At 61.0% G+C, this 27,466-nt stretch overlaps 2 protein-coding genes and 1 non-coding gene across 3 annotated transcripts; all 3 read right to left on the reverse strand.

Moving 5' to 3' along the window:
- Positions 1–1,372: 1,372 nt before the first annotated feature.
- DAPK3 (death associated protein kinase 3) lies at positions 1,373–14,016 on the reverse strand. The gene is made up of 9 exons (XM_023644422.2): positions 13,910–14,016; positions 12,799–12,956; positions 6,512–6,872; positions 6,168–6,297; positions 5,785–5,833; positions 5,103–5,129; positions 3,707–3,859; positions 2,925–2,970; positions 1,373–2,558 (listed from the first exon to the last, which is right to left on the reverse strand). The coding sequence occupies exons 2-9, from the start codon at positions 12,858–12,860 to the stop codon at positions 2,022–2,024; spliced, it is 1,365 nt and encodes a 454-aa protein (XP_023500190.1). The 5' UTR covers positions 12,861–12,956; positions 13,910–14,016; the 3' UTR covers positions 1,373–2,021.
- A 4,498-nt stretch (positions 14,017–18,514) lies between these two features.
- On the reverse strand, positions 18,515–27,199 carry EEF2 (eukaryotic translation elongation factor 2). The gene is made up of 15 exons (XM_001915097.5): positions 27,047–27,199; positions 25,792–26,006; positions 24,686–24,867; positions 24,392–24,603; positions 23,833–24,011; positions 23,586–23,691; positions 22,977–23,090; positions 22,599–22,737; positions 22,254–22,449; positions 21,856–22,114; positions 21,355–21,462; positions 20,244–20,597; positions 19,857–20,039; positions 19,645–19,777; positions 18,515–19,190 (listed from the first exon to the last, which is right to left on the reverse strand). Exons 1-15 carry the CDS (start codon positions 27,047–27,049, stop codon positions 18,997–18,999), a joined length of 2,577 nt encoding a protein of 858 aa, XP_001915132.2. The 5' UTR covers positions 27,050–27,199; the 3' UTR covers positions 18,515–18,996.
- LOC111774521 (small nucleolar RNA SNORD37) lies at positions 24,085–24,149 on the reverse strand. Its single transcript, XR_002809518.1, has one exon. It is a non-coding gene; the product is annotated as a small nucleolar RNA SNORD37 (small nucleolar RNA).
- Positions 27,200–27,466: the final 267 nt, after the last annotated feature.

The raw sequence follows: 27,466 nt of genomic DNA on the forward strand, positions 1-27,466 counted from the left end.
CTTATCTCGATTTTTTTCAAAATTAAAGTAAAAGAACAAACAAGGGGGAAGGCGCCCCTCGGTGTGAACAAGCTAACAGGAGGATGACGGGGCTGCCGAAGGCTCAGGACGCGGCTCCTGGGAAGGAGGGCAGAAGGGCCTCTGGGGGCCACATTCCAGACCGCGGGGCTGCAAGGTCAGCAAGGTCGCGCCCCGCCCCCCCCAGGCGGCCCGAGGTAGGGCGGGGCCACGTGTGACCCAACGGCTCAAAGGGACGGGAAACCCCTCTGGGACTGTTCTGGCTGCTGGAAGCTTCCATCTCACTGCAACCACAAGAACCAGAGGCCAGCTGAGCCCGTCACGGCAGCCACACCCCGGGTGTCCCCTTCCTGCCAAGGAGCACAGGGACAGGCAGCGGACGGAGAGGGAGACAGAGCCTGGCGAGGCCACAGCGCCGGGTGACCAGCAAGGCTGGACCCTGCCTGGCTGAGTAAGGTACAGCTGCAGGTGACGGCCGTGGGGCCATGTCCTGGGACTTCGGGCAGGCATGTGCTGGCAGAGGCGTGTACATGGGACACAGCACAGCTTGCAGAGGGAAGACCCCTCCGCTGGACCCCAGAGCCAGGTCCCAAGGCCCTGCCTCGGCCCGGCAGCATCCTGGTGGCCCCAGCTAGGGGCCACAGCTGGAACGCCAGCCCACCCGCCCGGCTCCCCCTGCCCTCGGCCTGGCTGGCCTCTGTCCTGAGAGTCGCTCGGGCTCGGGGCTGCACAGGTGGCCCTCGGTTAACATGACCTGCAGCAGAGAAGTCAGCCCAGAGCGGCCACCAGCTGGGCCCCCCGACTCCCGGTTCACTGAAGCCGGGACCTGGGCACCTTCTCTGGGGCCCGAGGCCCTGCTCCAGGGCGGCACCTAGCGGCGCCCAGTGGCACTGCTGCCACCACGGCCCCTTCACTCCCTAGTCCAACGCCAGGTCCCCAAGGCATCCACCTGTTGGAGGTTCCGGCTAGATGTACCCAGGGAAACACCAGCACAGGCCAGGACGGAGCTCAGCTCTCTGCCGAGGGGAGCGCTGGGCCCACGGGCCTTTGCATGGCATCCTGGCTGTGCCTACTCCATGCAGCCCAGCCCAAGGGGTGCTGGCCTGGGACCCTAATGATTCAAAAGGCAGCACTGGGGAAGGGAGCGAAGGAGGGGTGGGACCCCTGCTGGCGGCTGAGGCACGTCAGGGGCTGTGTCCCCAGAGCCTGGACCCGGCACTGTTAGGGAGCCGGAGAGAAGGGCGCTGCTCCACAGCACGCCCGCTGGGAGGGTCACCAGGCAGAAATGGCTCATGACTCCTCACCCCCTCGTCAGCGGGACCCCCCACCCCCACCTCAGGAAGGGAGGAGACAGTTTCCACAGGTGTCACCTTTACTGCATCTGAGCACCGGGCCCGGCCACACACTCCCCTATGCACCTCCAGACCCACACGTCCTCGGGAGCTGGGTCAGCTAGTCAGCTCTGGCCCCGTGCCCACTGCCAGACCTGTGACGGGGGCGCTGGGAGAGCCGGGCGCACAGCCACCTCCACCGCTGACGCCGAGGGAGCCGCCTCCCGTTTCCAGAAGAGGAGGGGCCGGGGGTCCAGCAGGGGCCCCTGCAGTTCTGAGCCTGAGGCGAGCCCGGGGCACTCGCAGCCCCCTCCCCGAGGCTCCGTGTACTTGGACTCTCCCCTGACCCAGGTCCTAGACACAAAGGCGGCCGCCCGGCCAGGCAGAAGGCACCTGTGTCCACCGTGGCTGGTTCCGTCCTGGCGGGACCAACCCCTTGCAGAGATGACCGAGTCCCGAGGCGATGCTGCCCCGGAAGCCCCCCGAGTCCGCGATGCTGCAGGAGAGGGCCGAGCAGGGGGCGGTGGGCCGTGCGGAGAAGGCCGCCTGGGCCGCCCCGTCTTCCGGGGGCCGAGCCCCTCCCCTCGGCCGTGAACCCCAGGGCCCCGTGGGGGCAGCCCAGCCCAGCCCGGCGCACTCATCACCGCGCCCGCCGGGGCCCGCGCCGCGGCCCTAGCGGAGGCTGCACTCCCCGCCCTGCAGCTTCTCCTGCTCCATGGCGCGCACCAGCTCCTGCACGAAGCGCATCTCGGAGGCCACCTGCTTGGCCAGGGCCTCGTAGCGGTTCTCCAGGCGGCTGAAGCGGCGCTTGAGCCCGCTGGCCCCCAGCAGCGCGCCCTTGGCCTCCTCCTGGGCCTGCCGCTGCAGCGCCTCGGTCTTGTGCAGCTCCTGCCGCAGCCGCCGCAGGTCCTGGCCGATGCTCTCGTTCTCCTCCCGGTACCAGGCCTCCTTCTCCTCGTAGATGGCCGTCAGCGCCTCGATGTCCTCGTGGAACAGGCGCCGGCTGTGCTCGAGCCCGCGCAGGCCCTCCTCGGCGGCCGCCACCTCCTCCAGCACCTTGGAGAAGCGCTCGAAGTTGACGTAGGTGTTGTTGGGGGGCATGCTGGAGTGCGACTTGATGGTGTACTCCTTGAGGCGGGACGTCTTCAGGCGCCGCCGCTCCGGCTTCCTGCCGCTGTCCTCTCGCCGCACGTTCCGGCGCCGGATCGCCTGCAGGCGGAGGAGGGGGCACATGGCGCGAGGGCCAGGAAGCAGAGGCCCGCTGAGGGCCATGTCCGGCCCTCCGCTTGCTTTTGTAAATAAAGTTTTATTGGCACACGGCCATGCCCATTCGAATACCTATGGCTCACGGAGCTTTCTGCTACGATGGCCCAGCTGAGCAGTTACACCCGAGGCCGCAGAGCCAAAAACACTGGCCCTCTGGCCCTTTCCAGAAGGCTGTCCATCCTGACCTTGACCTAGAGATGACCCCTTTCTGGGAAGTTTCACAGAGGGGCCCTGGATTCCAGCCCCCCACCGTCCAGGCCCACTCCCCTGTCACACCCGCCCTCCTCCAGTGGGAGCAGCCCCCCTTACCTTGATCCAGGAATGCTCCAGGCTCTGGGCGATGGTCATTCTCCTCCTAGAAGAGGCCCCCGCCCTGGTTACCCACACGTGTGCCATCTTCCCCCAAGGCTGGCAGGAAGAGCCGGGCAGAGAGCCGGGAAGGTGTTCCAGGCTCTGCCCACCACAGCTCTGCCCTCAGGCCCCTCCCAGGGCCGACCCACAGACCCCTGCCCCTGGGGACCCCCAAACCTCTAAGTCACCCTCCAGCCCAGGGGCAAGTCCCTGAAATGACTCTGAATCTACATGCAGAGAGCATCCGCTCTGCCGGGCCCACCACGAGGAGCCCATGAGGGGCCTGTGGGGTCTCCGTGTTTTCTGAGGGTTTTTATAAACAGGGTCGAGACCTAATGTTGGCGTCTCGCAAAGTCAGGCACCCACAGGAGGGGCTGGGCAGGTGAGAGGAATGGGTGGCACTCAACAGGGAGGATTGCGGCCCATGGGAGCGCCTCCCCGTGAATGAGGGCTCTGCCAGGAGTTTTAGGTTTTTTCTAGAAGAAAACAGCCACCTAGACTTTTACGTGAAACTTATTTTAAACATTGGCAACACATGAAAAGCTTCTTAAGACATGGATGGGGTGGCCCAACCGGCGTCATCCATCGCAGTCTCCTGCCCAAGCGGGAGCCGCGTCTGATTCCCAGGTACAGGGAGGGGCCGGCTCGGAAAGACGAGCTCTGGGCCCCCCGCCCGTTCTGGGGCCCCAGTCCGCCTCCCTGCCAGGCGGCCCCCGCCCCCCGGGGCCCAGGGCGCATACTTGGGGTCTTTGACGAGCAGCCGGCGGATGAAGTCCTTGGCCAGCTCGCTGGTGTTGCTGAAGTACTCCTCGTCGAAGTCATAGTTCACGGCCGAGATGTTGGTCAGCGTCTCCTGCTTGGTCTCGCCCAGGAACGGGGACGCGCCGCTCAGGCTGGGAGACGGACGCAGGGCTCAGGTCCCCTGCACGCGCTCGCTCCACGACCAGGCCGCGGCCGGGGGAGCCGCGGCACTCTGCCAGGCCCACCAGGGGCCAGATGCCAAGGATGGCGGCGGGGGCCCCGGACACCCCTCGCACCCGCATTCTCTCCCCCAGCCACGCCCTGGCCACCAACGGGAAGGCAGCAGAGTCACCGCCAGCCACCGACACGTGCTAAAGCGACAGCCACAGTCTCCGTGGAACCTCAAAGCATCTCCCCCAAAACGTTTAGTGACTCCAGGGGGCCAACCAGTAACTTCCCGGAGGGCCTCCTGGCCGATACCATCACGGCACACGGGCGGGGCGCCCACCAACGGTGACAGCGTCGGGTGCCTCCCTATGCTGCACTGAGGTGGCCACAGCATGCCCCTGGGACTCACGGGAACAAGTATGTACTGGTCCCCGTCCCTGTCCTCAGGCTCACAGCTGCCCAAACCCTTCAACTTCCTGAGCGATAAGAGCTAAGACGGTGGGAGCATCTAGAATATTCGGCGTCCTGGATTCTGAAATAGCTCCAGGGTGACAAAGATGCAGGAGCATCTTCTGTTATTCCTAACAAGCCCCCTTCAGCCGCACCCGAGCTTATGCTAATGAGGTGACTTCTGGAAAGCCCTAAGGATGGGGCTGGCGGCCAGGGGACCAGCCACGGGATTAGAGGGATGGCACTCTCATCGTCACCCCGACCTCTGACCTCCGACCTCTGGGGAGGGGAGCGGCTGGGCACTGAGCTAATCACCCACGGCCAAGGGTTAATGAACCCTGCCTAGGTGACGGAGAGCGGGGTTCCGGGTTGAACACGTCCACACCTGGAGGGTGGCGCGCCTCAGCTCCACGGGGACAGAAGCTCCGGTGCGTGGGCCCTGTCAGCTGTCACCTTCCATCTGTGCCTCCTCCTCTGGCTGTTCATCTGAATCCCTTATCTCAGCCTCTGATCAGCTGGTCCTGGGAAGTCAACTGTCTCCCCAGGTTCTGCGAGCTGCTCAAGCAAACTATCCCCCGAGGACGGGTCACGGGGCCCTGATCCACAGTCAGTCAGTCAGAAGCCTGAGACGGGAACCACACCTTTCTCTCCTGCACAGGGTCCTTCACTCGCTCACCCAGCCCCCACCCACAGCTCGCTCAGCCCCGTGGCGACCCGAGCCCCTCCTCCTGAGTCTGCGGGCCCGGCGGGGCGGCAGGCAAGCCACCAGGCACTTACAGGATGTAGGTGATGACGCCGATGCTCCTGCAGAGAACACACGGGAGAGACGAGGGTCAGCTCGGCCATGGGGCGCAGCACCCCGACTCCCAGGGCCTCTAGACGGCGGGGGGTCCAGCGCCCAAGGCTCGGGGGCCAGGCGGGAAGCAGGGGTCTGCGCGACCCAGGCCAAGTCCCTTCCCCTCTCCCGCTCCAGGGGTCTCGGTGGGGACACTTCAGCATGTCTGGCTGCGCCTGCCTGTCAAGGCTCCACCGGCTGGGGTGGGGGAGGTCAGCGCATTGCAGCCACAGACCACGCAGGCGTGGGACCCTCCCCGGGGCCTGCTGTGCTCGAAGGCAGAGTTGGCAAACTTTTTCTACAGAGGAGCGAATATTTCAGGCTTTGTGGGCCACCAACGGTCTGTCACACACTCACCTGTTTCATTTTTAACTAACCCTTTAAAAAGGAGAGAGCCACTCCTGGCTCGTGGGCCTGCTCTGGCCCGTGGGCCGTAACCTGCCGACCCCCGTTTTAAGGCAGCAGGCTGGCCCGCCCACACCCCATGACACCAGGACCACAAGGATGGGCTGTGTCCCCGCCTGCAGCTGTGGCCGGGAGCTCCTGGGACGGGCAGGGGACACGCGGGGGAGCAGAGATGCTGCATCCCGGGGTGTGTGTTGGGCCCCCGCTGCCCCCACTCACCACATGTCCGCCTCCAGGCCCAGGGGCTCGTAGTTGACAATCTCGGGCGCTGCGGGCACAGGGAGAGAGAAGGCGCAGGCTCAGGTGCTGGAGGTGTGAGGCGGCCCTGGGGACGCGGCCTCGGGGAGCAGCACAGCCCCACTGGCAGGTGACCATCTGGTCCCCAAAGAAATGAAGGCACAGGCGGGCAGGGCCAGCTCTCAGGCAGGAAGGCCTGGACGGTGACAGCCACCAAGCTGAGGCCTTGAGCTCCCATGTACCCGACACTGGGGCTGGGAGGGGAAACCCCAGGGCAATGGGCCAGGCACCCAGGAGCCAGCCACAAGTCCTCAGGGACCCCCCCCCCCGAAGCCGCGAGCCGCGACATCCCCGCAGGGCCTCACCCACAAACTCCGGGGTGCCAAAGATGTTCTTGAACTCATTCCCCGCCTCGATCTTGTGGGCGATGCCGAAGTCGATGAGCTTGATCCGCGGGTTGGGCACGTTCTTGTCCAGGAGCATGATGTTTTCTGGCTGGGGGGGAGCATGGCGGTGTGAGGGGGCCTCTGCGGCTTCTGCCAGCCCCGAGTCCCGGGAACAGCGCCCCGATTTCCCTGGCACCCCCTCACTGGCCCAGGCCTGAGCCGGTCCGTCTCCTGGCCCCTGGCGGCAATGGGTCTGGGGTGTGCGTTCTGGGCCCTGACAGCCAGCCCCTGCCGCTCTGTCCCGAGGGCCCCACGGGGCTCACCTTGAGGTCGAAGTGGGCGATGCGCTTGGAGTGCAGGTAGTGGACGCCGTCCAGGATCTGCTTGAGGAACTGGGTGGCCTCGTCCTCCGTCAGCGACTCCTTCTCGGCCAGGAAGTCGAAGAGCTCGCCGCCCGAGACCAGCTCCAGGATGAGCACGACGTCGGTCTTGTTCTCGAAGATGTCGTGGAGCGTGATGATGTTGGGGTGCCGGATCTCCCGCAGGATGTTCACCTCCCGCTCGATCTCCTCCCGGCTCACCCCCCGCCGGCTGGACGACAGGCGGCGCTTCTTGATGAACTTGGCCGCGTACTCCTTGCCCGTGCCCTTCTGCCGGCACTTGCGCACGATCGCAAACTGGCCGCTGCGGGAGGAGGGCCGGGGAGGGGAGAGGAGGGGAGGGGAGGGGAGGGGAGAGGAGAGGAGGAGAGGTGAGCGTGCGCCGAGAGGAACCGGGCTGCCACGGCCTCCTCGGGCAACACTGTCCCAACTCCTGATGCCAGGCACTGTCCCCACAGCCTCTGAGAATTTTCGTGGAAGGTGTTGCTATGTGAGCGCAAAGCGGCGTGTAACACGATGGCCACCTGACACTCCTGCCACAGTGAGAGGGACAGAAACAGCTCGACGCTGATCAGAAGGGCGCTGGAACCCATCACGGTGGGTCCGGCGGAATCTTATGCAGTCATGAAGAAGAACGGGGTGACTCTCCGTGAGCTGACAAGGACAGCGTCCCCGAGGACCTGCTCAGGGGCAAAAGCTGCAGAACGACACACAGAAAGAGCTCTTTCTGTTTCAAAGGCGTACAGGCTGTACCCATTGGCACAGATGGATTTACATGCGTCCACGTGGGAAAAAAGGTCTGGAGGACACAGGCTGACCTGTTACCAACAGACACTCTGGGGAGTGGTACTGAGGGAACGGGGCCAGTGAAGAGGGGTTTTTACTTTTTATTTGATATCATTCTATTCTGATTCAACTTTTCACAGCGTATTTCATCGTTTTGAAAAATCTAACAAAAAAGAAAGAAAAGTCACTGACTTCAAAAGCGCTTCTTGGGGCTGGCGCAGTGGGCAGTGGTTAAGTTCGCACGCTCCAGTTCGGCAGCCTGGGGTTCACAGGTTTGGATCCCCACTGCTCATGAAGCCACGCTGTGGCGGCGTCCCACATACAGAACAGGGGAACACAGGCACAGATGTCAGCTCAGGGACAATTGTTCTCACCACAAAAAAAAATTATAAAAAAAAAAGCTTCTTGTTCACTAGGCAGGCTGAAGGAGGCGCACCCAGTTTCAAAAGAAGAGAGCAGAGCGAGGACGTGGAGAACCCAGCACCCTCAGGGATGGCGGGTGGGAATGCAAAACGGGGCAGCCGCTGTGCGGGACAGAGTGCCGGGTCCTCAGAAGGTTAAACCAGAAGTTTCTGTGTGACCCACAATTCCACCCCTGGGTGTCCACTCAAGAGAAATGAAAACACGTGTCCACACAGAGACTTGTATATAGACGTTCACAGCAGCATTACTCCCAACAGCCCAAAGGGGGAACAAGCCAAGTGCGTGCCCATCAGTGCAAGAATGGATACACAGTGGGTCCATTCACGCCCCGGAATACGACGCAGCTGTGAAGAGGAGTGAGGCCCTGACACAGCCGCACGTGGACGGACCTGAACACACGACGCTCAGGGAGAGAAGCAGACACAGAAGGACACATGGCCTGTGACCCCATTGATGGGAAATGTCCTGAACAGGCAGATCCACAGACAGAGAGCAGGCACGTAGGGGCCAGGGGCTGGGGTGCGGTTGATTGCTGACAGGGACAGAATTTTGGGGGTGATGGAATGTTCTGGAATCACTTAGTGGTGATGGTTGCACAACTCTGTGAATGTACCAAAGATCACTAAACCGTACACTTGGAATGAGTGACCCATATGGTATGTGAATTACATCTCCTGACAGCTGTTATTTAAGAGAGAGACAGAAAGTCTGTTGACCGCATGCCAGGGAGCCGTCCAATGTCCAAACTCCTTTGCTGTCTAGGAACTCGGTCATAGTAACTTGCTTTAACTCGACAGTTGACTGAAAAAGGCCAGACTGTAAATACTTCAAGCTCCACGGGCCGCGTGGTCTCTGCCACAATTCCTGTATGTTTTCACAACCCTTAAAAACAAGTCTGAGCGGGCTGGCCCCACGGCCGAGTCGTTAGGTTCGCATACTCTGCCTTGCTGGCCCAGGGTTTCGCTGGTTCGGATCCTGGACACAGACATGGCGCCGCTCGTCAGGCCATGCTGAGGTGGCGTCCCACATGCCACAACTAGAAGGACCCACAACTAAAAATACACAACTATGTACCAGGGGGCTTTGGGGAGAAAAAAAGGAAAAATAAAATCTTTAAAAAAAAGCCAGAGCCCATTCCAGGCGCGTGGGTGGGCCAGACGACACTGACTAGGGTGGGAGTTAGTGCACAGGCCATGGTTGCTGACCCCAGCATCAAGAGGTCACAGTAACACAACATGTCAGTGGACAGACCGATTCCCAGACCGAGAGCACACAGGCCAGGCCAGAAATTGCAACAAGGCACACCAGGGGGCAAGAGGAAAGAGACCACGCGACATCTTGGGGAAATAGGCAACAGCATGTAGAGGAGGAACGGCAGAGACGGGCCCTGGGGACAGGAGGGATCCCTGAAGTTGGTGGCGGCAGAGGGAGGACAGGCCAGGCAGGAGACACAGACACATGAGTGAGGGGTACCTCTGCCAGGCCAGCGGGGCCCTCAGAAAAGCCAAGGGACCCGACTGGATGTGTCCCAGTCTGCGGGTCCTCCTGTGGTGCCCAGGACACCTGCAACTGGCGGGCACCTAGGCCGCTGCCCTCGCCAGCACTGAGGGGCGACAGCGCCCATGGCGGGCTCACAGGTACGCTCCGCACACGCAGGTGCGTGAAGTTCATGGCGGGCACATGGGAGGTGCGAAACCATCTGTGACCACGGTAGCCGAAATCACAACCACGTCCACAGCCCGGGACCCGTGGACGTGGCACCTCACACGGCAGAGGGGACTTTGCAGACGAATTAAGTTAAGGCCCCTGGGATGGGGACGACCCTGGATTCCCGGGGCCCAGGGTCACCCCAGGGTCCTGATCAGAGGGAGGCAGGAGGGTCACAGGCAGAGATGGAGACGCTGCGCTTTTGGCCGTGCGGACGGAGGAAGGGGCCCCGAGCCCAGGACGCGGCGCCTCTGGAAGCTGGAGGAGGCGGGACGCGCTCCTCCCCTGGGGCCTCCGGGAGGGCCCACCCAGCAGACCCATTTTAGAAGCCTGACTCCCAGACCTTTGTGATAATCAATGCGTGTTCTTCTCAGCCACCAAACTACGGTAACCTGTTCTGGCACCAACAGGAAACGCCACCACTAACATAAAAGCCAGGGGCCCAGGTCAGCCCAGTGTTCCTGCTCAGGTCCTGCCCGCCGAACCCAACAGCCCCTGGCCCGTGATGTTCCGGACCCTCTGAGTCTTGGCTAACACTCCCCCCACCTGACATGCCTTCCCCTCCACCCCTGTCTATATCAAGCAAGCGAATTCTTCCAGCTCCCATCCCACGATGACTCCCTGACGACAAGGGCACCAAATGCCGAGCGGCCACCACGTGCCGGGACCGCCGGGATGAGCGCTGGACGTGTGGCCTGAATTTCCAACACAAGGATTCTTTTCTGCTAGCTTTACTCTAAGCTGAACTAACACACAAAGAGAAGTCAGAGCGGACTCACGAGAACAGGTAAAAAGATGCTGTTACGGGCTGAACCGGGTCCCCCAAAAGTCCCTAAGTTGAAGCCCCAACCCCCAGGACCTCAGAATGTGACTATCTGGAGATGGGGCCTTTAAAGAGGTGATTAAGGGGGCCGGCCCAGAGGCACAGCGGTTAAGTGCGCACATTCCGCTTTGGCGGGCCAAAGTTCGCTGGTTCAGATCCCGGGCGCGGACACGGCACCGCTTGGCAAGCCATGCTGTGGTAGGCATCCCACATAGAAAGTAGAGGAAGATGGGCATGGATGTGAGCTCAGGGCCAGTCTTCCTCAGCAAAAAGAGGAGGATTGGCAGATGTTAGCTCAGGGCTAATCTTCCTTAAAAAAAAAGAAAAAGCAGCGATTAAGTTAAAATGAGGCCACTGGGGTGGGTCCTGATCCAATAGGACTGGTGTCCTTATAAGAAGAGATGGGGACACAGACACGCACAGAGGGACGACCACGTGAGGACCCAGGGAGGAGCCGCCGTCCACAGCCACGGAGAGAGGCCTCTGAGGAACCAGCCCTGTCGACACGGTGATCGCAGCCTCCAGCCCCCAGGCCCGGGATAGGATGAGTGTCCGCTGTGTAAGCCGCCCCGAAAGTGGCACTTTGCTCAGGCAGCCGGAGCTGACCGATACAGACGCACACCCCACGCAGGACGTGGGAGCCCGCAGACGCATCAACCACAGGTTTATTTTCTCCTGAGACGGTCGATGCGAAGTTGAATTGGGAAGAAAGACCGCCCCCCCCCCACACACACACACACACTCCCAGTTCGCTGAGCCCCGTGACCCCCGGGACAAGAAAAGGTGGCCCAGCTTGACCCTCAGGCCTTGTAATCATGGTGACCTCCGGCAGCTAATTCTCCAAAGACGGTCGAGAATTAGACCCGCGAAAGACACGGTTCTGCTGGAAACCGAATTCCAGCTCATTCCTGCCTCTGAAATCCGGAGTTTACCAAGGGGGCCCACTTCAGAGCGGCAAAGTGCACACCCGAAAGAGGATGGTGTTCTGGGCGTGAGCACGCACTCCCTCCCCAACTGGTGGAGCTCATCTTCGTTTGCACATCTATTGGGCCCAAGCCCAGGATCCGGGGGGCACGGAGCTGGCTGAGCCAGGTGCCCAGCTCTGGCTCCACACAGGGGGGGCCTTGTCTCAAGGTCTGGATCCTGCTTTGCCACTTCCGGTCTGCATGCCCTTTGAGCAAGTCACTTCCCTTCTCTCATCCTCAGTTTATCTAGAAAATTCCAATAACTTTCCTATGTGGCTCTTTTTACTGGCTGCATATTATTCCACCCACGGATGTGGTGTTGCTGTGTCGGCCACTGAAGAGGCTTCCCATCTTTTGCTCACAGAACATCCCCATAGCAACTATTCCATCCTAGGTCACTGGGTCCGTGTAGTACATATTTCCCCTGAATTCACTCCTGGGAGTGGAATCGGTGGGCTAAAGAGAACACACATGTGACATTTTGCAGACTGTTGCCAAGCGACCGTCAGGAAGAGGTCCTAACACATTTTCAACAACAAAGCATGAGATTTCTTCAGAGGCAAGGAGGCTGTATTTGCTACCACTCTAACAGAGAAAATTTCTTTTTTTTTTTCTTTTTGAGGAAGATTAGCCCTGAGCTAACATCTGCTGCCAATCCTCCTCTTTTTGCTGAGGAAGGCTGGCCCTGAGCTCACATCTGTGCCCATCCTCCTCTACTTTATATGTGGGACACCTGCCACAGCATGGCTTGCCAAGCGGTGCCGTGTCTGCACCCGGGATCCGAACCGGCGAACCCCGGGCCGCTGAGAAGCGGAACATGTGCACTTAACCACTGCGCCACCAGGCCGGGCCCCTAACACAGTAAATTTCTAAAGGAAGCCCTTCAGGACCCCAAATGAGCCGCAAACACTCTCTCAGCAGAGGCCTGATACAGGGCTCAGTTATTTACATTCCTTTCTGGTGACATCACGGGGCCGGCCAAGGCGGCTGGGCTGGGGAAGGCCGGCCAGCAGCAAACTCACCAAATAAGGTTTGAGACTCTGCCAAAAAAAAAAAAAAAAAAAAAGGATGGTGCCTGGCTGGTCCGAGGTGGGGGGGGGGGGGGGTAGTTCCCAGGGGGCTGCGAGGCCCGGCCAGGCAGGAAGTCAGCTGCCTGGCTGGAACGGGAAACCTTCTCTTTTTCCCACAAGAATGCTCAACAGTTGGCAGGGGTGGGGGAGACTTAAATGCCTCCCACACGAGAGGATTAAAGAGACAGACAGAGCTTCACCAGCAAAAAACTGCTAACCTCCACGGCGCTCACACCGCAGTTAGTGTCTCCCCAGAGGAAACGCACAGAGGACCTCAGAGCAGGAATTCACGGCTGGGGCTGTCTGGCCCCAAAGCCCAAACTGGTTCCCCCAACACAGAAGCCTGACTCATTCTCTCTTGGAGAACAGAACAAAGAACAGGAGGAGAGATGCGTCCAGAAAAGCCCCGCCGCGCCTCTCCCACCCCGCCGAGCCCCGCCAGAGGGGGCTGCTCACCTGCCCAGCTCCTCCCCCATCTCATAGTGGTCTTCCACATCTTCCTGCCTGAACGTGGACATGGTGGCCGGGCTGCCTTCCAGCACCTTCCGCTCCAGCAAAAGCCCAGTCACTGCAGCCTGGGGCCGGGACCTCGGGGAGCCCCCCTAGCCGTGAGCCTGGAGGAGACAGAGAAACAAGAAAGAAGGACTGAGATGCCATTACTCCTAGGTAAACGGGGCCACCTGCTCGCCAGAAATAGCTTTCACATCACTCCACGCTCAAGTCCCACGGTCCTCGGAGGGCGTGTGTGGTTTGGCGAGCCGGCCAGCTTCCAGTGGCATCTCATTTAGACACCACGCCACCCACAAGGTCGGTGAAAGCCCCACCGTGCCACCTTCGCCCCCATAACTCCCAGCAGGCACATACCTCCAGCTTCCCACACACCACCCCGGCCTTTCTCTGCCTTCCTCCAACCCGCTCATCGGAGACCCCAGACATTCCTGCAAGATCCCCCACACGCTTCATGCCTCAAACCCCGGCACGCCCTGACTCCCTGCCCCACGTCCTAACTAGTCCCAGGGCCACACAGTCCCATCTCCCTGCCCATCGGGGCCTCCGCCCCTCCTGGTCCTGATGCTGTCGCCCCACGGGCGCCCCGACCTCGGCAGGCCTCTTAAGACCCTCCTCAGCGCTGTGCTCCACCCCATCCTGAATCCCCAAGGACTAGACAACAGCTTCCAGGCTCCTGCAAGCCCCCTCCCCCCACTCCTGCGTCCCCCGGGCCACCCACTCCCGGAAGGCACCCCTCCAGGTATCAGAGCCCCCCACCCCCCCATTCTCCCGCAAACAAAGGGCCCTCGCAAAGGGCCACATCTGAGTCCCCTCCATGGCCTTTCGCCCGCAACCCTCGCACAAGCTCCAAGGAAGACCCCGATGACCCCTCCAGGGACCCTCCAAGGTCTTCCCCAATCCCTAATATCCCCGCTCAAGCGTCCCCGAGGCCGCCACGCCCCTCAAGGCCCCAGCCCAGCCCCTTCTCCGGCCCGGTCACGCCAAGGGTCCCCAAACGTGCCCCCGCATCCCCCAAGGGCCCCCCGCCCGCCGGCCCCGGGCCGAGTCCGCTCCGCACCCTCCGAGGACCGGTCCCTCCGCCGCGCTGGCCTGCGCCGCCTCCCCTGGTCCCGCCGCCGCGGCCCCTGCGACGGGCTGACCTGCTATGACGTCACCGCGCCCGCCAGTGCCCGCCCCCGGGAGGCGGATCCCACCGCCCATTGGTCAGCGAGCCCGTCGCTCGTGACGCCCCGCCCTCCGCCGCCTTCCCACCCAGGCCCGCAGGCGTCCGGCCCTCCGCACCCGGATGCCGCCTCGCCATTGGCCAACAGACTCCCCTTCCAGCACATGATTGGCTAGATTGGACGCCGGTCAAACTTACGTAGGCCGCAAGACCGACTTCCGGCCCCTGGGCAGCCCCGCCCGCTCTCCTCTGACCGGGGTCCTGAAGCTGGGAGGTGCGATGCTGAAGTCCTGCCTCCCTCTTCCTGCCTCTCTCGGGCGCTAAGGACGTGAATCCAAAGCCCAGCCAGGGACCCCCGGACCGCCTTAGTCCCTCAGTGGCAGTTTCCTCCTCTGTAAAATGTTACCCATATTCCAAATATGTAAATAAAAATGCAAATGAGGTCAGTCAGGTGTTGCCATTCATTGTTGAGCATCCGACTGTGACTCCTGTTGTCTCAAGACACATGATAATAACAGTTAGCATTTACTGAGCCTTAGTATGTATCAATCAAGAACCTTAGAAGCTAAGACATATTAATATTTCCCCCATTCTATAGATGGGGAAGTTGAGACCCAGAGAGGTTAAGCAGCCCACCCAATGTCACACAGCTGGTAAATGGCAGAGCTGAATCGTTCCCAGATACACCTGATCCTAAGCTAATGCTGAACCACCTCACAGGCCATCGGACACTAGACCTCGTCTTTTGGCCTCTGCCGATGGCCCTACCATCATGATGGTCTCCGCCTTGCTCACTGCAGTCCGCACCCATTTGTGATCCTTCTGGCCTCAGACATCTCATTTCTACCCCAGATCTTGGCATGAGCTATTCCTTCTGCCCGGAGACCGCCTTCCTCTGCTCTGGTCTACCTCCTGCGCGCACTGCATGCAGTTCACAGCGAAAGCAGCACCTTCTCCACACCCGGTTCCCCTGTGATTGCCTCTTACACTAGCATGGTGCATTTGTCACAACGAACAAACTGACAGTCACACGGTATTCTTAACCGAGTCTGTCCTTGACTCAGATTCCGGGTTTTTCCTATTGTCATGTTTCTGTCCCAGGATCCCACTCAGGATCCCACATGACATTTAGTCCTTTCTGCCTTTCCTGTTTTTGATGACCTCCACAGTTTTGAAGACTGGCTGTTTTGTAGAATGTCCCTCAATCGGGATGCATCTGATGGTTCTCTCATGGTTAGACTGGGGTGATGGGTTTTAAGGACGAGGACCCCAGAGGTAAAGCGGCCTTTTCACCCTTTCACGAGAGTCCATTCAATCCATGTCACATCACTGTTGACATTGACCTTGGTCACCTGGCTCCAGGCAGTGTTTGTCAGGTTTTCCCACTGGAAAGTTACTTTTTTTCCCCTCCCCTTTCCATACTGTCTTCTTTGGAAGAAAGTTATGTATGCACAGCCCACACTTCATGAGTGAGGGGTTGGGACACCATTTTTACTCGAAAAGACACCTGACAAACTGTAGCAATTCAGACTTGGGTATTTGGCAGACATTTTCTCAGAAATGAACAAATTGAGCCCGTCAATCACTTCGAGGGAAACAATTGACAATACTTGTCGCTGATAGTCACATTGGAGCTTTCAAGCAAAATATTAAAATTTTTGAAACCTGACAGCTTCCTGACACTTCAACACTGTCCTGATGAAATTGCTATTAACAAATGTGATTTCTGTGTTGTTTAATGAAGTGTGGCAACATGTGCAAGGGCTGCAAACTTGGTTTACTGCTAATATTTCCAGATAACAAATGCACGATGTTACAAAATTGAGTAGGGGGGGAAACCCATTCAAAGTGCAAGATAGACAAATGGATTTTAATGTAACAGTCATGAAAAGCTCATTGATATGGTTTCAGATACCACATTGTAATTAATCTTCAGTAAGCTAACACTTGTTGAGTTTTGGTGTTGTTTCAAAGAATGTCCACAATTATCTGAAAAAAAGTATGAAAATGCTTTCTCTTTTCCGAGTATAGGAATGAGTCAGGCTGGCTTCTCTCCAGACAGTTGAACCAAAACGATACAGCCTTTCAGATTTAATACAGAAATGGATATGACAATCCACTGTCTATTAACCCAGAGATTTCAAAGATTTGCAAAAATGCAGAACAATGCCACTCTTCTGTTTTCTGTTTTGTTTTGGAAAAGTTTTTCTTCCATAAAAATGTTACTTATGTTAAATGAGATGGGTTTATCATTTAAAAACAGTTTTTAAAATTTCTCAATTTTAATTTCTAAATATGGTAAATACCAGTCGATGTAACCCATTTAAACAAAAGCTATTTGTTTAAACAAAAGCTCGGTAATGTTTAAGAGTGTCTAGGGGTCCTGACACCAAAAAGATGAGAACTGCTGGCCTAGAACGGTCACAAAAATAATACAATTAAATCAATAAATGAAATGAACCAAATCTAGGTCGAGAGCAAAACACACACACATTTGTAACATGCCAATGCTCGGGTGTAATTACACAAGAAGCCACGGTGAAGTCATCAGATGTCAGCCCCCATAAATGGCATTGCTGGACGTGGCAGCTGTAAATGCACATTGACCCGGGGGGGCCAAATTAACAAGCCAAGGACCGCAAGCGGCACTGAGAAATTCTTGCAGTTCAACCAAACACAGTTCAGTCTTGTCTCGATTTATAGTCTCATCCCCAGCAAAATTACTTAGTATTAAGAACGCGCTGGGGCGGGCCCCGTGGCCGAGTGGTTAAGTTTGCAGACTCCGCTTCGGTGGCCCAGGGTTTTGCCGGTTCGAATCCTGGGTGTGGACATGGCACCACTCATCAGGCCATGCTGAGGCGGCGTCCCACATGCCACATCTAGAAGGACCCACAACTAAAAATACACAACTATGTACCGGGGGACTTTGGGGAGAAAAAGGAGAAATCTTTATTTAAAAAAAAATAAAATCTTTATTAAAAAAGAATGCGCAAAACTGGGTGCAATGTATCTGTCCTGCCTCGAATGCGGAAACGGAGCAAAGACCATGAGTGGAAACAGGTAACGCCAGCATGAACTCTCAGGCAGCTAAGAGCAAGCTACCGACCTACTTCTCTGTTTTGACAGATGCACAGTACCCATGCAGGATGTTAACATCTCTCCACCGTCTTTGCAACTTTCCTGTAAATATAAACTTAAAAAACTTACGTGTTTTATAAAAACTGCAAAAAACACTTGGTATATGTCAAGCAACACTCGGCCGTAAGTTGAGATCATTGCAAAGGCAGCTTTCCATCGCCGCCCACAACATCCTGCTGTCTTCCAGGTACTCGGCAGGACCTGAAGGCGAGTGTGCAGCGAGCCCCGGCTTCAGCAATCCTGTATCCGCGTGCCGTGGGGAATCTCCTCGTGCATGCACTTAGGGACAAGGGACTAGGGCCTGGGCTCCAGTGCGGGCTCCCCCACCATCACCACCTCGGGCAGCTGGGTTCTAAGTCTGCTCACATGGCAAGCGGGTTCATGATGACCCAAGGTCGTCAGTTGGACTAGAGATGGTGCCAACGATGGGCCAACAGCGATGGGCCAGCGGCCATCGGCGGACCCTCAGCATCCACCGGCCGGCTGTGCCCAAGGGAAGAGGTGGGTCTTCAGAGCTTTCCGAGGATGAATGTAGGGGACACGAGGATGGCAACTGTCACCTGGATCTGGGTCAGACTCTGATATTAACATAACAACATTCCTCCTGTTACTTTATATTGGGCGTTTTCTCTCCTCATAAACACCCCTCTTCTAGAACTTTCTACGTGACTGGATATGCAGGCAGTTCAACTTCTGTGATCTTTCTTTACTATGAAAAATTGACTCCATTTCCCCTCGCTTTGGCTGGCAGGACGCAGCGCCAGCTACAGCCTTGATTCAGCAACTACAGTGAAACGCCGTGGATACAACAGAGCAAGGGCACCCCGGACAGTCTGGGTGCGCATGGGCCACCCACCTCGCCAGGAGCCCCACCGCTACGGCCTGTCCCCGTCTTCCTGAGGACAGACAGGAACACGCGGAGTGATGAGCTCAAGCCTCAGGTAAGGTCTGCAGCTGCTCACACGCCCACCACACTTCCCGGGGGCCGCCTTCCAAAGGAGCGCCCGCTGCGCTGGTCTGGACCGCGGTGACGGGAGGGAGGCGCTCGGGGTGAGACAGGTTCAGCCACGTGGGGCCGTCCACACCTGCACGGACCGACGGCAGCCCCACAGACTACGGACACGCACTCGCAAGGCAAAGATGCAAACTCCAGCCCTCCACACGGCAAAGGGGACAGAACTGCCGTCACAAGTCCCACTGGAGGGGCCCGGCCTGGATCGCAAGTCTCCTGGATCTCGCCTCTGGGCGCGGGTCTGACGTCTGGACTGACGCCTCAAGGTCCCAGTGAACCCTCTGTATCGCGGCGTCCCTGGTGGCCACGCATGCGGGAACGGGGATGGAGAAAGAAGTCACGTGGACGTGCACGGTCACCACCATATCAAATTTATTACTCCAATGGCACTAACACAGCTGGAGGGGCTCACGGTGACCCCGCTCAGGGTCTCCCGCCTTCTAGCTTCTGTCCAAATGGAAAGTCTACCCGCTTCTTCCTTCCCCCCGTTTCTGGGGGAAAATCCACTACGGGCCATTTCCCCAATAAACCTCTTAATGCGTTTATTTTAAATTTCTTTTTTTAAGGACATGTGAGTCTTCCTCTGAAATGGGGAAAAAAAAAAAGTGTTGGGTGTCCCAACCCGCCTCCCCCACCCCCACCAGCCGAACCAGTCCCCGCTGGGAGGGCCTCTCTGCTGCGTCTGAAATCCCGAAATAAATTATCGAAGGGCCGACGTCGCGTGGGCACTGACGGTGGCACGGAGCGGCCCGCCGGGACAGTCTCGAGGTCGGTGGAGGACGGGAGGGCCGGGCGCGGGGGCTGAGGGCCGCCCGGCAGCGGGCAGGGCCGCCTACAGCTTGTCCAGGAAGTTGTCCAGGGCTGGGATGCCCTCCTTCAGGCCCTTGCGCCTGCGTGTCTCGGCCACCACCTGGCTGGGGCGGCTGGTGCTGTCGAAGGGGTCCCCGGGCAGGATCTGCCAGTGGTCAAACACGCACTGCGGGAAGGCCTGGCCGCCCGTGTTGGAGCGCAGGTCGGCGGTGAAGCCTGCGGGAGGGGCAGGCTCGGGTCACCGGGCGGCTCCCTGGTCGGGCTCCGGAGGCGGGACGTCCCCCGACTGTGCCCCTCCCAGGCTCGCTCAGAAGCCACCAAGCTCGTGCCCGGCCTCCGTCTGCCCATTCTCAGAAGCTGCAGCCACAGCATGGCGGCCCTGGTCGCTGAGCGACACACCCACCAAGGGCCTTCCGGTCAGTGACTCCAGGGTCTACATGGACCCGGGGCCGCCGCCTCCTCCTCAACTATGGTGCCCGCCGCTTCCAGGCGGGGAAGGGCAGCAGCGGGCACACAATACCCACGGCTCCCGCCCCCATCAGGCCTGCCCCGCACCTCCCACAGGGGCCAAGCGCCGGGTCCGTCCCCCAGACCAGGCAGGAGCAGGAGGCTCTCCCGGACGCCAGCACACCACCCAGGGCCCTGAGGGCCGCAGCCGGCTGGCACCTACCGAAGGACTCGTTCACAGGCAGGTAGGCCTTCACGACAAACATGGGGGTGCCGGCCACCTGGGACTCCTCGAAGACGTGGCCCCGCTTCCTGTTCAGGACGCCGTAGATGCCACCAACCACCTGCTCCGGACACTGCGGGGCAGAGAAAGGCGGTGAGCAGTGGCTGCGGGGCGGGCGGGGGCTGCGGGGCGGGGCGGGGCGGCCTGCCCACCTGGATCTCCACCAGGTAGATGGGCTCCATGAGCCGGGGCTGCGCCGTCAGCACGCTGGCGTACAGGCAGCGCCGCGCCGTGGGGATGATCTGGCCGCCCCCGCGGTGGATGGCGTCCGCGTGCAGTGTCACATCGTGGACGTCGAAGCGCACGCCGCGCATGTTCTCCTCGCACAGCGCCCCCTGCAGAGAACAAGGCAGCGTCAGGCTCAGCCTCAGTGTCACCATCCCTCCCGCAACAGTCACCTGTGCCACCTCCTGCTCTTGGCCCACCGGGCCCTGGGTGTCTCGACCAACTCACCCTCCCTCGGGTCCCCTTCCCAGGAGGCAGGAGTCCCAGCCCCACTTCAGCAGAGCAACGGGGCCAGGAGGGCCATCCCCGCTCACCTCCTTGGTGGCCCACTGGAAGCCGGCCACCACGCTGTCCTTGATCTCGTTGAGGTACTGCACGCCCTTGGTGATGTCGGTGAGTATGTTGGGGCCGGTGCCGTCGGGCCCGAAGCACCAGATCTTGCGGGCCTCGGCCACGTCCCACTCGTACTTCTCGGCCAGGTAGCGGGCGCGCTGCTTGAGCTCCTGGCGGGAGGACACCTCGCCCTTGTCGATGTCCTCGGCCAAGCCGTCGGGGAAAGGTCGCGCCTTCATGTACAGCCGGTTGTGCTTGTTCGGCGACTTGGACAAGCAGAGCACGTTCGACTCCTCGCTCACCGTCTCGCGGTACGAGACCACCGGGTCGGATTTCTGCAACGGGGGGCGCGAGGTCAGGCCTGCCCCGGGGAGAGCAGGTAACGAGGGCCTCTCCCCCTAAGGAGGCTCAGGCGACAGCCAGGCCGGGGGCACAGAAGGCTGTACTGGCTCGGCCGGGCACAGCCATCCCCGGGCAGCGCTCCCGCCTCCCACGGGACCGGTCAAACGGCCACCCGTCCTGCGACAGCCGACACGGTACTGACCAGAGAAAAGCAAGATGCGAAAGCAAGCACAGCCTGACTCCACGTCACCACAAAAAAGCTTTGTTATATAAAAAACACCGAATAGTTGTTAAACAGTTCAGTGAGGGGACAGCCCGGTGGCGGGTGGCACAGCAGTTAAGTGTGCACGTTCCGCTTTAGTGGCCTGGGGTTTGCCGGTTGGGATCCCAGGTGCGGACATAGCACCACTTGGTGAGCCATGCTGTGGTGGGCGTCCCACATATAAAGTAGAGGAAAGATGGGCACGGACATGAGCTGGGGGCCACTCTTCCTCAGCAAAAAGAGAAGGATTGGCAGCAGGTGTTAGACAACGGCTAATCTTCCTCAAAAAAAACAACAGTTGAGGGAAAAAAAATCTGAGGCAGTGCATAACTGCTGGTTTTCCAACAGCACCTGTGCTTATCTGGCAGGACCGGGTCGAGGGGGGTGAAGAGCTGAAGCCACTAACCGAGCGGCTCCTCGGAGCGCCCAGCCCGGCGCCTCCCTTGCCCTCTGTCCCGTGTGAGGCCCTGTGCGCGCCCGCGGCTCACCTTGATGGGAATGCAGGCGTGGTCCTCCTCCAGGTCCTTCAGACAGATCTCCAGGTGCAGCTCGCCGGCGCCCGCGATGATGTGCTCGCCCGACTCCTCAATGATGCACTGCAAGGGAGCCACGTGTCACCGCGGACGCTCCAGGAACCCGGGGGACGCCAGGGCACGGCCGGAGCACCGGCTCCCAGCTTCCCTCCGGCTGGGGAGGGGCCCTGCCCAAACAGGGTTTTCAGGGAAGGCATCAGGAGGCAGGGACAGGCCCCACATGCCGTTACTGCTGGTTCCCAGCACTAACGCCCTACAGAGGCCCAGCACAGTCAACAGAGCTGCAGAGATCCAAGCAGCCTGCGCGCGAGCGCTGGTGGCGGTGCGCCCCCTGGATGGGCGACAGCTGTGCCCGGGCAGGTGCACTGTAAGAAGCCGCCCCATCTCCCCAGCTCAGCCACTCGGGACGTAAGCCACAGACAAAAGCCATCGCCTCCTGCCGGGGCGCCCACCCACCTGCACCATGGGGTCCGACTTGGCCAGCCGCTTCAGCCCCTCCACCAGCTTGGGCAGGTCGGCGGGGTTCTTGGCCTCCACGGCGACCCTGACGACGGGGCTGACGCTGAACTTCATCACACGCATGTTGTGGGCGTGCTCGAAGGTGGTGATGGTGCCCGTCTTCACCAGGAACTGGTCCACGCCCACCAGGCCCACGATGTTCCCGCAAGGCACGTCCTCAATGGGCTCCACGTAGCGACCCATCATGAGAATTGTCCTGGAAGAGACGCAACAGCTGTCAATACGCCAGCCCCAGAGGGCCAGATACTCACATGGCCGCAAGACAGGCCCCCTCCCTCTAAGCCTGTGGCCGTCCCTCCCGCCTGGTGGCGCTGCCAGCCCCGCCGGCCGCTCACCTCTGGATGGGCTTCAAGTACAGGTCCTCCTTCTTGCCGGGTGTGTAGTTGGGCCCCATGATCCTGACCTTCAGGCCAGTGGACACCAGCCCCGAGAAGACCCGGCCGAAGGCGTAGAACCGGCCTTTGTCGGAGGTCGGCACCATTTTGGAAATGTACATCATAAGGGGGCCTTTGGGGTCACAGCTTTTAATACCTGAGGAACAAGAGACAAAGCCCCAAGGGGGAAAGCGTGAGTGCCCGCAGCTCAACCTGCGGGAACGCTGCGCGCCGAGGCTGGGTGATGCATCACCCTCGTACAGCAGCCCAGGCCGCCCTGGGGCTCCCGCCCGGCGCCCCACGCACCCATGGCCGCCTCGTCGTCGGGGGGCCCCTCGTAGAGCAGCTCGCAGCGGTACTTCTGGGCCGTCACGGGCGACGGCAGGTGGATGGTGATCATCTGCAGCAGAGCGTCCCCGGCGGGCAGCCAGCGGCGCATCACAGCCTGCGGGGCAGACGGGGGGCTCAGGGTCACACGTCTGTCTAAGGGACGCCACCACGCAGGACCCCTTCCAGAAGGACAGAGCAAGCAGACACTGAGGTCTCCCACCCCCTGGGGGACGGGCCTGTGGCAGGTGACGCTGCCAAGAGGGCCGGGGCCCGCTAGAAGGGCCGATGGAGCCCGGAGCCCCGAGGGCAGCCGTCCCACCACCCGAGGGCAGCGGGCGGGCGGGCGGCACCCACCTTCAGAAGCGGCTTTCCCTCCTTGTCCTTGTCCTCACTGTCTAACTTGATGTCCAGCTTCTCGATCAGCTTTGCCGTCTCCTCTTTCTTGAAGTTCATGATCGCGTCAAACACCTACCGACCCAAGGAGAGCACAGAGTGGCTTTGTGAGCACCCTGGGACCGCCACGGGCAGCTCTGCTGAAAGGGGGCCCCGCAGGAAGCAGGGCTGCAAAGACCCTCAGCCCCACCCCACCACTGCCACCCAGCTCAGGCCCGGTAGCCTCCCCACAGTGCTCAGGGAGAAAAGCCCATGCGGAGCAGACGACCCCGCTCCGAACCTAGGGACTCGACATCGGGCAAGGCGTGGGTCACCCCTCCCATCGTATCCTGCCCACCCGCCCCAGCCAGGGAGGCCAGCTGCCCCACTGTGTGGCCCAGAGATCTGGACACAAGCTTGTCAGGGTCCAGCGCCCGCGGCTGGCGGCATGCAGCTCTCCCCTCTTGGCAGCCACCTGGCAGGCACGCTCCATGCAGCCCCACTGCAGCGTGCCCGCCAGCAGGTCCTGGGGAGGCGCTGGGCCCAAAGGCAGCCCGGGGCCACCCGCTCCACCCACACGCAGTGGCCCACCTTGAAGATGGGGTCCAGGATGAGCTGGCAGAACGTCCGGGGCAGCTTCTTCCCGTCAGGGCTGTTGGCAGACTTGCTGAACTTGCCGTTGGCTGGATCAAAGTACCTGGCAGAGCAGGCCCGAGACGGGTTAGGGGGATCCGGAGGAACAAGGCTGGCCAGGAGCACCCAGGCACCCGGCGGTTCTGAGCAGGGCCCCCCACCCCGCGGGCACGCTGGAGAGCCCCGGCCGCCCCGCCGCACTCACCGGTCCCCCCAAAGCTTCTTCATCATGTCCTCCACCTTCTTGGCTCGCTCCGCAGGCCCCAGCTGGCCCTCGCCCTTGGCAGCAAACTTGGCCACGTACATCTCCGCGAACTGCTTCAGGGTGAAGGCCCAGCCGTGGAGGCCGGACCCGAAGCCCACAGTGCCGAGGACGGGGTCGATCTGAGGGGACACGAGGGCTGTGAGAGGGGGCAGCAGGACAGCCCACAGCTCCACTGGCCCCAGGCGCCGCAGACCTCAGACAATGGGATTCTTCAACAGACATCAGGTCAAAGTGAAGAAATTTCAGTCATCACATAAACGGCGCCCAACCTGCCTCCCCCCTGGGAGAGAAGGGGGTGCGAAAACTGATGGCCCGGCCACAGCACCATCCAGGCAGGGGACCATCCAGCCCTGCGCTCCCCTAAGAGCTCAAGCGCTGGACCAAATCATCTTCAAACATTTCAGCCCCCTTGTCACACCAGCACTCCTAGCAAAGCCACTTCCAGATCCTAAGTCCGGGGGGCTGGGGCCCCCGCATGGCAGGCGGGCAGCCGACCTACCATGATGTTGCCCATGGGGCCGCTCTCGCCCTCGCCGTAGGTGGAGATGATGACGTTGACGTTCTCCACGATGCGCTGGAAGGTCTGGTAGAGCTCCTCGGGCTCCAGCTGCAGCTCGAGCAGTGCGCGGTCCATCTTGTTCATCATAAGCACGGGCTTGATGCGCTCGGCGATGGCCTGCCGCAGCACCGTCTCCGTCTGCACGCACACGCCTGGGCGCAGGACAGGGCGCCGCCGTCAGCCCCGGGGAGGACGGCCCCAGGCTGCAGGGGCACGAGGGGACCCGCTGCTTACCCGACACGCAGTCTACTACCACCAAGGCCCCGTCGGTGACGCGGAGGGCGGCGGTCACCTCCGAGGAGAAGTCCACGTGGCCGGGGGAGTCGATGAGGTTGATGAGGAAGCCGGAGCCGTCCTTGCTCTGCTTGATGAAGTTCAGGTCGTTCTCAGAGAGCTCGTAGAAGAGGGAGATGGCCCTGGGTGGGGGAGCGACAGGTCGGCTGCTGGAAGCCACCCCCAGCCTGGCCCTACACTGGCCTCCCCATGCCCCCAGGGTTGGCCCGGGCTCTGCCCAAGGGGAGCCAGGACTAAGACCTTCAGCCCCTCAGGAAGGCGGAGACGCAGCAAGAAGCCAGGTGCGCAGCCGGAGCAGCCACTGCCCGCCGTCCCCTCCCCCTGCATTACTCATCCCTGGAGAAACTTCAGACTTCCCACTCGAGCCATCCCACCCAGGGGACTCTGCCTCTGCAGCGCCCTCTGCCAGGGACGCCCCCTCCCTGGGACCAGACAGAAAGCCCACGGGTCCAGCCCCCACCTGTCCCTCCCAGGCTCACACATCTGATTTCTAACAACACCACCATAACCAGGTGAGACCCACCAACCCCAGGGACCACCTTTCACTGTTCCCTCCCCACTTTCCCCTCTCTCCAGCCCTAGCTTGAGTGACTCTGAGCAGAGGACCCAGAAAATCCCACAACTCGCCCATCGAGGGCAACTGACATTCAGTCACTTGGTTTCAGGCTCTGAACCCTCCTAACACCTGGGGCATCCTGAGCAGGGCGGATGTCCAGTACCTTTAAAGGTCAGTGGCCCCTCCCAGACTTCTCCAGACCTCGTCACCAATCCCTTGGCCCCAGGAAGAGGGAACCACCTGGCAGAACCTCCAAGGCCCCGCCCCCAAGACCTGTCACCGTGCCCCCACCAGTCACAGCTTCCCACTCCCCTCGGGCTGAACTCCATCCTCCTGAGAGGCTTCAACACCAACCCCGAGGCGTGTGACTCAGCGCAAGAGGCTGCCTAGGAAAGGATGTCACCTGCCTCTCCCCACACCCAGGGCCGCTCCAGCCTCCCGCAGGCGCCCCCCCCCCACCCCCATCCCCAGGACGCGGGGGCTCGCTCACGTCGACTTGATGGTGATGCAACGCTCCTGCTCGTCCTTCCGGGTGTCCGTGAAGCGGGTCTCGCCGGCCCGAGCGGAGGCGATGATGCCAGCCTTGCACACAAGGGAGTCCGTCAGCGTGGACTTGCCGTGGTCCACGTGGGCGATGACGGACATGTTCCGGATGTTGGCCTTCTTGTCCATGATAGCCCGGATCTGGTCGACCGTGAAGTTCACCTGCGCCGGGAGGGGGAGGGAGGAGGAGGCTCAGGCTGGGCCTGGGCGCCAGGCACCAGGCTTGGCAGGGACACCCCGATCGATGAAGGGTGCCGGGCCCACGGTTGGGAGCGGGCAGGTCCTGGGGCTGCCCCAACTCCCACCTCCAGTCCCCTCGCAGACAGCCCTTTAAAGACACCACCCACCCCATCTCTGAGACCCAGATTCCAGCCGTCACTCAGAAATGACAACCCGCAACAGCAGCTGCGGAATCTCGGTCCCCTTAGGTGGGGCACACGTATGGGGGGTCGCAGCGGCCAGTTAAACAACACGGGATGGATGAAGCCCCCCAAAGCCCCCTCCGTGTGGCCCCCAGGTTTCCCCAGACCCAAGGGCCTCCCTTAAAGTCCAAGGTCACCTCTCTGGCTAGGAGAGGAATCAGATAAGGCCACCCACCCCATGAGATCACTAAAGACACCAGCCGGGTGCGGGGGAGCCTGCGCAGCCCCAACACGCCTGAGCCACCCCCGCTCCGTGGCTCCGGGGTCAGCTGTTCACGATCAGGGGCACAGAGTGACCAAGGAGCCAGTCCAAGGTTACACAGCGCTCGGAGGAGACAGGAGGCTTCGTAAGCCAGGCGCCCCTCGTTTTGCCCCTTCCCCGGCGCCCCCGGCCCTCGACACAACACGGGTCTCGAACTCCCAGCCCGCGGGTTACATAAGGCGGCCCCCAGGCTCCCCGCTCCCTCCGCGGCGCCGCCATTACGGCGTCTGCCACATCATCACCGCCTACCCTCCCCGCCTGCGCCACCGCTCCAGCCGGGCCCGGGGTCCCGCGAGGCGGCGGCGCCCCCAGAAGCGGACAAGAGGCTCGGCAGGCAGCGCGACGCGCAGACATGGCGGCGGCCACCGCTTCCCCAGCCCCGGGCCCGCCGGCCCCCGCCGCCGCCGCCATGTCTCCTCCCAAGCCCGGCGGCCCCCCAGCGTTCCGAGCCTGGCAGCGCCGACGCCCGGGGAGGCCCCGCCGCCGCTCCAGGCCGCCAGCCGGACGGCGTCGCTCACCATGGTGGCGGATGGCGGTGGATTCTCCCAGACAGATCCGAGCGAAAACGAGCCGCGCCGAGGATGGCGGCGACGACGGCGGAAGAGACCGCTGACGTCAACACCCCGCCTTTTATAGGCCGACGCCGGTTGGGCGGATCCTCTGACTGCGCTGCGGGGGGCGGGGCGAAGCGACGCCGCGCGCAGGCGCAGAGACGCGCTCCTCCGGTTAACCCCTTAGGCGCCGGCGCGGCTGCTCTAGGATCGGCTTTCCCCGGCTGGGTTTGCCCCGGGCGGTGGTCCGCCCGCCCCGAGCTGATCACACACCTCGGGGGCACAAAGCGACGAGCGCCGTTTTAACTGAGCATATTCATCATAGCAACTAGATTACCTTTCCATTTGCCCAGCACTTCTATTAGAAGCACATTACTATGTCAATAA

This window comes from Equus caballus, chromosome 7 (assembly GCF_041296265.1).
Source record: "Equus caballus isolate H_3958 breed thoroughbred chromosome 7, TB-T2T, whole genome shotgun sequence".
In the NCBI taxonomy this organism is placed as follows: Eukaryota; Metazoa; Chordata; class Mammalia; order Perissodactyla; family Equidae; genus Equus; species Equus caballus.

Coding starts and splice junctions, on each gene's coding strand:
- DAPK3 (XM_023644422.2), bottom strand. CDS start 12,860: ATGTCCACGTTCAGGCAGGAAGATGTGGAAGACCACTATGAGATGGGG. Junction 5,834..6,167: donor TGGCACCCCGGAGTTTGTGG/GTGAGGCCCTGC, acceptor CTGTGCCCGCAG/CGCCCGAGATTGTCAACTAC. Junction 2,559..2,924: donor TGGAGCATTCCTGGATCAAG/GTAAGGGGGGCT, acceptor CTCCGCCTGCAG/GCGATCCGGCGCCGGAACGT.
- EEF2 (XM_001915097.5), bottom strand. Junction 22,115..22,253: donor TACTTGAAGCCCATCCAGAG/GTGAGCGGCCGG, acceptor CGTCTCTTCCAG/GACAATTCTCATGATGGGTC. Junction 19,191..19,644: donor GCCTGTGAACGAGTCCTTCG/GTAGGTGCCAGC, acceptor CCCCTCCCGCAG/GCTTCACCGCCGACCTGCGC.